Source organism: Priapulus caudatus, unplaced genomic scaffold, assembly GCF_000485595.1.
Source record: "Priapulus caudatus unplaced genomic scaffold, Priapulus_caudatus-5.0.1 Scaffold1555, whole genome shotgun sequence".
Taxonomy (NCBI): domain Eukaryota; kingdom Metazoa; phylum Priapulida; class Priapulimorpha; order Priapulimorphida; family Priapulidae; genus Priapulus; species Priapulus caudatus.
Window position 1 is genome coordinate 1787 of NW_014578616.1, and position 11730 is coordinate 13516.

General features: G+C 51.0%; 1 protein-coding gene across 1 annotated transcript; it reads right to left on the reverse strand.

The window, feature by feature from the left end:
- Positions 1–1938: 1938 nt before the first annotated feature.
- Positions 1939–10896, reverse strand: LOC106816992 (the record flags this gene model as incomplete). The annotated part of the gene is made up of 4 exons (XM_014821637.1): positions 10809–10896; positions 7218–8129; positions 2468–4377; positions 1939–2031 (listed from the first exon to the last, which is right to left on the reverse strand). Coding segments are annotated over exons 2-4 (2882 nt in total), but the record flags the coding sequence as incomplete, so codon positions are not given.
- Between the last annotated feature and the right edge of the window lie 834 nt (positions 10897–11730).

Below are 11730 nucleotides of genomic sequence, written 5' to 3' on the forward strand. Positions count from 1 at the left end.
TCCTATCTCACACCCGCCATGCACCCTATCCCAAGCTAAAAATCCTTGACAAGAGCTACGCGGGAAATCACATCACCACCCACTGAACAGTCACACACACGCCCACAGCCTCAAGGCTTACAAGAGCAGTTAAACACACCCCTTCACACACACGTCCCACAACCTAACGCTTAAGAGACGATAACACAACCCGTCACACACAACACGCGCCAACAACCCAAGCACAGAGCGTAACACATCCCCCGCACACACACGCCCACAGCCCCAAGCCTTACAGAGCGTAACACAAACCCTCTCACACACCCCAGCGCCCAGCACCCCCAAGCTTTACAGAGAGTCAACACACCCCCCTCACACACACGCCCACACCCAAGCTTATCAGAGCGTAACACCCCAAGCCTCTCCTCACACACACACGGCCGCAACAACGCCAAAAGTATGCGGTTGAACAAAGGAGCACGAGTTCAACGTGGTTTTACACGAGGAACTCTCAATTTCAATGCCCACTCTCGGACACAAACACAGCAAGAGCGCCAAACGAGGGCGCCAATCAGGAATGTTCTATAGAGCCGTTAATCCGGACGCAATCCCGCAGCACAATACACCACGCACACCGCCAGCGCACAACCCCTACAGTCTTTGACTCAGACAGCGGAATAATAAATGCACACTGACCCGCCACATACTCACACACAGCGGTAACAAAAAGCTGAATTGCCGTTGAGATGCTCTGGCACCACTCTTGGCCACCCACCAACCCGACCATAACAACCATCACAAACGGTGTTGAAGTGTGACGAGATTGGCTGGGATGGAGCGACCACTAGCTCACTTTCATTGGCGAGAGCACAAAGACTGGCTGAATTATATTCCGATAGGACAACGACCATACGATACAATTAATAGGCGACATGAATAAAACATCGAATATCCTTCCTCATCCATAACAGCCACCACGACTTCGAAGACATCTGAACCCACACCCGGCAAGCTTGAAATATGCGGATGTGAGTCGTTTATAGCGAGCGGGAGGACAACGGCTCCTAAACTCAACACCTAAACCAAGACCCGTTCCCAGCACACAAGCAAGTAAAACACTCCTACAGAGCGTAACGTACAGAGAACAAAAATGCCCGACCCCCCTTCACATCACACGCCCACACCCAAGCTTACAGAGCGTAACACAACCATCTCACACACACGCCCACACCCAAGCTTACAGAGCGTAACACAACCCTCTCACACACACGCATGACAGAGATTTGGTTGCAGAGCCCCAGCATCGCTGCAGATATCTGTGTGTGTGGGCGAGGCCTGCCTTACAACATACAGCTCGCGTGCGTCATCTCTACAGCAAGATATTGATCACTATGGCAACGCTCCCACCCACAGTGAATGAAGCCATCCCACGGCGTAGGAACAGAGATTATTAGATACGCCACTAATAGAACATATCCCAACAATATTTAATTATTGTTACTAATGTACTGATGCGCATATACACCAATTACTGACGTAGTTTAACCATAACAGGACCATACCCCTGCCCCAACCCCACTCCTGTCCCCACCCCACTCCTGTCCCTACCCCACTGCCCCCACCCGACCCCAGCCTCCACCCATGTAATGTTGTTAACGATAACATACATTAGGCGATGAGTACAAGTAGGGAGACGGGTGGGGTGCAATTGTGGGTTAATAGTACGTAGACGCTGATAACTTGCTGGGAAGCAGGAAAGCTTGTTGTGAGAAGCTGGCAAGATGCCAGCACGCACACGTCTGCTACTGTAGTCTGTACACACGGTGCAGCTTCCGTTCGTATCCAAGGTTACCATCAACAAATTCCCATCCACCGTGGACGACAGCTCAAGGTTTCGCGAACCCCGACGCCTTGACGCATGTGCGCGACGCTAGCGACAAACAAGAGAACGGCTCTCACCTGTCTGCGTCGCCATGTATCATCGTCGACAGCTCCTGGAGCATGTCTGCATCGGTGGCGCCCTCTAGCTCCCGCACATCGCACTCCTGCGTCCTGCAGCAGAGCGGCCGTGATTAGAACGACGACGACCGCCATTAAACGCTCGTGGCGCCCTCTTGTGGTGCCCTCATTCTAACAATAACTCTGACCATTAACCTAAACCTCATCCAAACCTTAACTTGTTCACTACCATTGACCCTAACCCTTAACCCTAGCTCTTACTCCCCCCCTCTCCTGTGAACGGACAGCCCTACGTATTGTGAGAGGTAACCCTAATCTTCCCAATGCTCCTAAATTCTCTCTAATCGACTGGGAAACACGGAAGAAATCACGCAAATCGCTAGCAGGGAAACTAATATTCAAAGTGAACTTATATATATACTGATTATGATAATAATATAAACAACCTTATATAATATAAATAGTATTTAAGTAGTTAAAAAAGTAGAAGCAAGTTAGAATCATTCTACAAAAAGTAAAAAGTTCTTACTTTGAGCTGAAGAGTTTGTTCGTCCTGCCATCAGATGGCGCCTCATGTTCGACGTCGCTCAGGTCCTGGTCCATCATCAGGTCGTCCGACGCCAGACTCGACCCGTAGGTGGCGACACTGTCCACCGAGTCGCGTCGCTCCGTCAGCCGACGCGCCTGCTTCCGCGGACTCGCCTCCAGGGGGAGCCCGCGTTCCTGCGGCGGCGACGGTGGCGGCCCCTGGTCGAGGATTCGGTCGGATATCTCGTCGACGGTGGAGGATGACGTCAGACTGCTGCTGCCGACCTCGATGTCGCTCTCTCTCATGATGTGAGCGATGTCGTCCTCGTTCGTCACCACGTGCTCGGCGCCCCCTGCTGGCCGCAGCGACGCGGTCTGCACGACCTTGAACAGTTCGACGACCTCCGCCACACTCTCCACATCGTCTGCGAACGCAGCGCCGGCGCCCCCTGGTAACGCGTCCTCGTCGTCGATCTGCGAGCGCACCAGCCGGCCGTCGGCGGCCATGAAGACAAAGTCGGTTGCCGCGGCAACGGCCTCCGCTGCGGCGGCGCCCTCTAGGAATAGGAAGTCGGCGTCGGGACTCGCCTTGAACTCTCGCGTGGGGTCACCCGCCGCGTCCGTGAAGTCACACGTCTCCGGCAGGTGGCGCCGCTGCTCGGAGAGCGAGTCGGGCGTCGCCGGTGGCGACTCCGCGATCATGCCGAGCTCGGCTGCAGCGGCGGCGCCCCCTGGCGGGTCGGGCGACACCGTGCCGGACGAGGCAAGGGTGACGGCAGACTCGCTGCCGCCGCCGTCCGCCAGACTCTCCATCGAAGTCTCCATGCTGTCCACCAGGGGGCGCTGCTCTCTCCTCGAACGCTCGTCGCCCGCCAGCGACTCCCCCGACGCGTCCATCGTCCCGCAGCTCCACCTGTTGGTGGGAAACGGCGGCTGTCCGCCGTCGATGGAATCCGTCGACATCTGCATCTCGTCGTCGTGGCAACGGGACGCGGCGGCGGCGGCGGCGTCGGGCGTGCGTCTCTCCGGGATCTTCGTGAGTCTCTTCACGGCCTCTATGTAGCTGCACTCGCCTCGTCTCGCCTTCATGATGTGACTCAACACAAAACTCTTCTTCGTCTGCTTCCCCCCAGCGACCGCCGTCGCGGCGACGATGCTCCCATCCTCCTCATCCTCCTCCTCGGTCGCCGGGGGCGACGCTGAATCAACGTTCTCGTTGGGTTTGATGGCGATGTGCGTGCGCGGAAGCGGGATGCCGGACGCCGCGCAGCCCCTCGTCGCTCTCGTTGTCGTGGCGACGACCTCAGGGTCACCGTCGCCTGCCTCCGCGCACGAGTCCGAGACGTAGACGCGAGAGTCGATCGACGAACCCATGTCCGAGGTTGCCGAGACCTGCCTCCGGTACGCAGCCTCCTCCTCCGCATTCTTCTCCTCCCCCCGCGCCGTCGTCGTCGTCGTCGTCGTCGCGGCGACCGCATCCGCGTTGCCGGGGGCGACGACAGGCGGAGCGACGGCGGCGGGATCGGCGACGAACGAATCAAACATCGCGGAGTCGACCGACGACATCATCGCCGAGTCAACGGACGTCGTCATGACGTCGTCGGGCGTGCGCGGCACGCGGCGCCCCCTGATGGGCTTCGGCTTGTCCAGCTTGTCAACGTTGCGGTCGTTCTTGGTCGCCTTGGTGGCAGAGGTCGCGGTGGGGTCGCGGGAGCGCGAGCGGTTGCTGGTGAGCGACTCGCGAGACATAGAGAGCGATTCCTTCGAGGCAGATCGCGAGCCGGAGCGAGACTTCGTCAGCGGTCTCGCCGCCGCCGCCACCGGATGCTGAGTCTTGCGGTTGCCGGCGGCAACGTCGGCCGACGAACCGCGCGGCGAGTTGGAAGCGCTGCGGGATGTTCGCTGCTTGATCTGCTGGGAACAACGACAGGATGTTCATTACTGTTGCTCTTCTACGCATGATCGTTACTGTGTGCTGCGAACCGCAATCGTGAATGAACAACGAATGCCTGCAGGGCGAGGAACAACGACGTGTCATTCATTACTGCTGTTCTGCATGCGTTCACACGTCACTTGTTACTGTTCTAAGCACGTTCTCTTCTATGCATGTTCGTGTGCAAAGAACTTAAGGAAACAATACAGCAACGCTGCATGGCGAGAGACGACATTCATAACTGTTGTTCTACGCACGTTCGCACGTGAACACCACAGGAGTACTCGGGAAGCGAGACACAGCAGCAGCACGTTCATTGCTGCTGTTCTGCACATACGAACCGCACCCACCTCACCAATCATCGTTAATCGCGCCAATAATGACCCCAGAGCGCGCCGCCGCTGCCGCCGCCGCCACAATGCCGCGCCCTACATGCACGCTAATTCACCAATTTTTTTCCGAGCGCAATCGAGAGAAAACTGCTCTGACTAGCAGGATTGTATAAGATTGGTCGAGTCACGCTCACGAGACTGATATTGCGCGGGTTTAGAACGAGGCCAAGCAGCAAGAGTGCGACCCACTACTGGCGCTCTGTGAATTACACGACTGCAGAGTAAGGTCACGCGACACCGCCGCCGTCGCGTAAGGTTTGGGGGGGGGGTGCGTCTCCTAGTGAGAGCTTACACATGAGCGATGATCGCGTTAAAATACGCCGACACTGAATGAGCAAGAAAGTGGAATGCTGCGAAGAAAATATCGAGTTGTCGTCGTTAGCGATGGCTGCAGTGTCATTAGTATGGGTTATTATAGGTGTGTGGGGGGCTGATACTAGGGGTGGGAACGATACAGGCTAGCTTATGATACAATCCCGCATCACGATACAGCTTTCACGATACTATACGCAGGGCCGTAGTGGCCGCCACGGCAGCACGGCACTGCCTGTGGACTATTTTGAAAAAAAAATTCTGGAATGTGTATCTAATATGACAATGTGCCTATTCAAATTCATACTTCAAAACATACAGATGTACATAGTGAAATATAAATGCAGATTGAAAATAGGATATTTTTCATAATTATGTACTGAAAGCATATACAATTTTGTAAATAATGTTTTATTAGTTATCCATAACTCATAATATATATTTTCAGTCATTTAGTCAAAACATCAGCTTTAGTACAATTCCTTCTTTGAAAATTTACAAATTGACCTTTTAAAATGATCAGAATTGGTTGCTTTCAACATAGCCTGAAAATGCAGGAAATGCATTTCCAGTCTCTACATTTCAAAAATTTGACCCAGACCCCCCGCATTGGCTACATATTTCTGCAGTGGCACTTTTTGGGCCCGCCACTACGCGCTGCTATTACGTATCACAATACAGCTTTCATGATACGATACGTATCACGATCTAGCCTTCACGATACAATACGTATCACGATACAGCCTTCACGATACGATACGTATCACGATACAGCTTTCACGATACGATACGTATCACAATACAGCTTTCATGATACGATACGTATCACGATCTAGCCTTCACGATACAATACGTATCACGATACAGCCTTCACGATACGATAGGTATCACGATACAGCTTTCACGATACGATACGTATCGCGATACTTTCAAGAGAAACTACTTAGTAAACTATCTAGACTTAAGCTAGACTCTACCAATGATGTGAATGCTGACAAATCAGTATCGTGAGTCGCTTAGTAAACAAATTCTGTCACGTTTCTTGTTTTCACGAAACTACACTATAAAAAATTATATATATTTTAATTAGTAGAATGTCAATACGTGTATCGTGAATGGTTAAACGTGTCGATACGTGTATCGTCAAGGTTTGCATCGACAATAAATCGATATATCGATGAATCGTCATCCCACCCAGTCATTAGCAGCTCAGCTGTATGGGGGCAAACTTCTTACAGGTCCTAGTTTCTGATAAACCCCAATGCTAGACATATAGTAGTAGTTATAAGAAGATCTCATGCTATCATGCTCGCGATAGAATGACGTCATAAGATGCTGCAGCAGCAATACACAGAGAAGCCTGCTGTCTCTATATTACACGCGAATAGTTGACAAAGACAGACAAGCTCTTACGGCATATAAGACACAACCTCGCAGACTCTCTCTTTTACTCTCCCCGTCTCTCTTATCTATCCCTTTCACATAGAAACTCGCTGTCAATAATACTCTCTCTCTCTATCTTTCTCTGTCTGTCTGTCTGTCTGTCTGTCTGTCCCCTCTCTCTCTCTCTCTCTCACTCTCGCTCCCTATCTGTCATTCCCTCTCTCTCTCTCTCACACACGGTCTACAACACACCCTCACCTGTAGATTGTCTTACCCAGGGGTAGAAATTAACTTTTGAATACGGGAGTCAAACGAACTCCCTACCCTCAAAAAGAGGGAGTCCGCGGCAAAATGAGGGAGTCCGCAGTCTGAGATTCAAAATTAAAGATATTAACAATAACGCATGTGCTTATTTTTAAGATTCATGCAGTTGCACGTCTGCCAAATTTTCTTTGGACATTAACTGAAAAAATACGGTTATTCCGCGAGGCCGTGCTCTGGAACGAACTAGTTAGTATGGCAGAATTTTCAGGGAGTCACACAGACTCCTGCATATGTCAAATCAGGGAGTCCGACAGTAAATCAGGGAGTCCGACAGTAAATCAGGGAGTCCGACAGTAAATCAGGGAGTCCGACAGTAAATCAGGGAGTCCGACAGTAAATCGGGGAGTCCGACAGTAAATCAGGGAGTATTTGACTCCGGACTCCCCTTAATTTCGCACCCTGCTTACCTGTAGATTGGTGTTGGTCTTCTTCACCTCACGCGCCGCCGGCTTCGTCTCTCGTGCGCGATCCGCCATCGTAGCCTTCTCACGCGACCCCTCCTCTCCCTCCATCTTCGTCGTAGTCGTCGCTGCCGCCGCCGCCGCCGTCGCTGCGCGTTCCTTCGCTACGTAGCTGCGCGTCGCTGCGAGCGTGCTCCCGCGATCACGACTCACGCTAACCTCGATCGGTCGGTACGGACGAAGCAGCGACGTGCCCGGTATCCGCTGCTGCCGCCGCCGCGACGCCTCCGCCTCCACCCTCACGTTAGAGTCCACCTCCGACTTCCCGCCAGGGAGCGCCGCCGGGGGCTGATCGTAGCGGGGACCGTCCGATATCGGTCGGTTCGGCGCCGGCGCGGGTTTTACGGCGTCGACCTTCGCCGGCTTCTGTGCTTCCGAGCGAGGCGCGCGCGGCGGGAGGCTCCCGTTTGCCGTCGCTGGTGGCGCCCTCTCCTGGTGCGCGATCTTCCCGTTCGAGTCGGCCATCTTCTCCGTGTTTGCGTTCTTGTCGCCGCCCTGCGTTGCCGCGGCGACGGCGGCGGGTTTTCGGAGGAAGGATGGCGGCGCTGTGCTGCGTCCGAATCCGAAGCGACGGAACCCGGACAGCGCCCCCTTTGATCGTGCCGCTCCCTCCTTCAGTGACTGTATGCGTGACTCGTACTTGTCCGCGAGTCGCGCCGCATCCGACGACGCGTTGCCGACGGCGACTGGGCCCTGCTTCCGGCTGCCGAGTGCGGAGCCGCGCTTCGTTGCCATGACGACGATGTCGATGCCCGTGGAATGCTGCCGATTGGTGGGAATGTGGTTCGAAGTTTTCGTGGAGCTGCTAGATTGGCATGCGCCCATAAAGCCAACGCTGGGGCAGCATGCCGTGTCTCACTGCAACACACAAGTGCGGCGAGCGTGTGAGCGTGCCGTTTCCCATGCAACACAAGCGTGACGAGCGTGTCATTTCCTGTGCAACACGAGCGATAGACAATCTATGTAGACAACCTATGTAGACAACTTATATAGACAATCTATATAAACAATCTATATAAATAATCTATATACGCAATTTATATAGACAATCTATATAGACAATCTATATAGACAATCTATGTAGACAACTTATATAGACAATCTATAGAAACAATCTATATAGACAATATATATAGACAATCTATATAGCCAACCTATGTAGACAATCTATATAAACAATTTATATAGACCAGTGGTTCTTAACCTTTTTAGAGGCGCCGAACCCTAACGAAACCCACTGCTCACTCGCCGAACCCCTCAAATTTGACAAAAACAAATCAATTTTAATCAATTTTAATTAATCCAAAAATAAAACATATTGCATCAACATTCAAGACTATATTTGGAAAGCGTGCAAAGAATAAGCAAAAAATAAACATTTTAATAGAAAATTGCACACAAAATGAAGTGCACAGATAATGCACAATTAGAAGAATTGTATGTTAATGCGGTTTTTGGTCTTGTTTTTGGGCGACGATCTGAGAAATGCGTGGCTTTGTTTTGGCAAGGGCTACCCTCATATTATTTTCGCATGCAAGCCTGCTCCTTTTCTTTGTTTTGATGTCCACCAGTTTCGAAAACGCATGCTCGCAGAGATACGTTGTAACTGAAATAGCCAGCAAATTATAGCAAAATTTTAATGCGTTTCGGAAGACCTCCGCCGAACCCCTGAGACTGGCTCACCGAACCCCTGGGGTTCGGTCGAACCCAGGTTAAGAACCACTGATATAGACAATCTATATAAACGACCGACCCATCCTTGTGCCCGCGGGCCGCGCATCCGTAGACCTGCACCGCTAATCAGCGGCTACCTGTGAGAGATAGTCGTACCTGTAATCAATGCTGGGGGGGACGCGCCGACACAGAAATCACGCATGACGTAATCGTCCGTTTCCGCTCGCTTCGTGTGTGTGCGTGTGTGTGCGTGCGTGCACGCGTGTGCGTGCGCGTGCGCGCTTCTCTACTTTCCGAAGACTGCTGCGATTTACGACCGGGTGTCATCCTGCTGTGACGTCATTGCCCCAACCGCGACCCCGCCTCCGCACTAACACAGAACACGCACGCACGCATGCACACCACCGGAAGCGTGTATGTGTGTATATCTATGTCTATATTATATGTCTAATGTTTATGTGTGTGTATATCTATGTTTATATATATATGTATAATGTTTATATATGTATATCAATGTCTATATAATATATCGAATGTTTATGGGGAGGAAGGGAAGAAAGAGAGAGCGAGGGGTAGAGAGAGAGATGTTTATGTGTGTATATCCATGTCTATGTTTGTGTGTATGTAGAGAATGAGCGAGATAGAGGGGAGGGAGAGAGAAAGAGTGTGAGTGAGAGAGAGAGAGAGAGAGAGAGAGAGAGAGAGAGAGAGAGAGTGAAAGAAAGAGGGCGAGAAGGGAGAGAGAACGAAAAGGGAAGATATAGAAGTGAGCGGGTCGCTTTCGATGCAACACAAGTGCGATGCATTTAAGTGCATCGTTGCCAATGCAACACAGGGGCAATTGTTAAATGATTTTGTTTCAGACAACAGGCGCCAGGTTCGTGAGCTCAGAATCGGGGCAGAGCCCACGGAAACTTCTAATATCAGAGGCGACGGTCAATGTGACTCGTGTTGCGTTATGTAATGTAGTTGTGTTGTGTGCGTACTTGGCACGATACATGGGAGATGGTGATACGGCGGGTGTTATGTCATGCTGTTGTGTTCTGATGCTTGTCACGATACATTAGGGGGGTGACAAATGGTGTTGGCTACGTTAAGGTGAAGGAGTGGAAGGTCTGGTGAATTTCATTGATCAATTAGAATACACAACACAATTACCTAATATGAAGAAACATTACCACGGGTGTGGTCTGTGATTTTTGCAGATGAGTCTAGCTAATGAGTGAGTGGCGTGGTTGCCCTCACTAGTTACCATTAATCAGCTTAATCAGATGTCGTCGACAGACTGGTAATTACCATGATGTAGCGAGTCAGCAGCTCAATAGACATGACACATTTGACACCTTAACTAAGTTTCATAAAGAATATTCTTTAGTCAAAAGGACTATCACCAAGAACAGGCACCAACGGTAATCCAATTAACAGCTAAACGTCGTTACAGATTACTGGAGCTTCGCTCTTAATATAGTCTTATACTCTTTTGAAACTTGAGCCTCCAAGGGCCTGTGATCTGACAAGCAATGATCAACAATAACATCTACGTAGAAATAATATTAACACGCGTTAATTTACAAGTTTAAATAACTTCTGTTTGATGACAATAGCGGTGACAGCTTTAAGTTATTGCAGTCGATGACGTAATAGTAACCAAGGTGAGAGGAGGATGATCATGAGGAAACTGCAGGAAGGTCGCGAACGCCTTCTTCCCAATGCACGACCATACATATTACATCATACATGTACCTAATTGTAAACACTAAATCATACTAAATGTCAAGAAAATACCAAAATAAAAGATGATCCACTACAATATAGACTAATCGAGGTGAATACGGCATATTGCTACAGTATTGTATAACTTACAGCAGAATTAGGTCCTTGTTGATGTGGAAACATCATGAACTGAACGTAATCTCACATATATCGCACAATTTTCTGGGGAAGACGAAAAATCGATTACACTGGGAAAATGACGTCATTTGTCGTGAACGCACTGCCATCTCGCGGCAGCAAATGTTGGGAAATGTCTATGGGAAATGTAATCACTGCGGTAATAGATATACGATACTATATGGCCAAATTAAAATACCATGTTTTGGGTTAACGTAGCTGAGAGAGGGTAGGGTAGGTAGGTGGAAAACTGTTGTTGTTTTTTTCAATATTTTTTGTACCTGGCGTCGCGTAGTGTAGCACTAGGGAACCAGCGAAACGTGCGCGGTAGGTATATATGCAGGCCGGTAGCCAGCTTTATATTGGGGGGGGGGGGGTCGTTTTTCAATGTTGGCAACTTGCTCGGCAGGGGCTCGTGTAAGGATTTGTACCAGGGGGGGGGGTCTAACGTAACTCAAGTTGCCGAGCACGCGGAAGGTGGGGTCTGGGGGCCCTCCCCAGACATTGTTTTTTAAAATTAGACACCCGGGCAGAGATGGCGTTGTTTGGCGGCGAGCAAGCGGGGGTCCGGACTCCCTTGGCCGGCTCCCCCCCCCTGTACACGCCCTGCTCGGGGAAGCGACAGGCGAGGAGGCCAAGCGACCTGACGGGGGGAGGGTGTGGAGGGGGGTGTTCCGTGTCACCTTCCCGCACGATGGAAGATTTTGGCAATTATTACATAAAAATGGAGCGACCTGAGGTGAAATTCTTGGGCAAATTTTCAACAACAAAATTTTTTTATTGGGGGGCTGGGGGGGTTGGTTTTGTTCGACCCCCCGAACCCCCCTGGGCTACGGGGCGGATATATGTGACTGTTAACAAGTCCACATGGTTATCAGCTATACACTGTCTACGC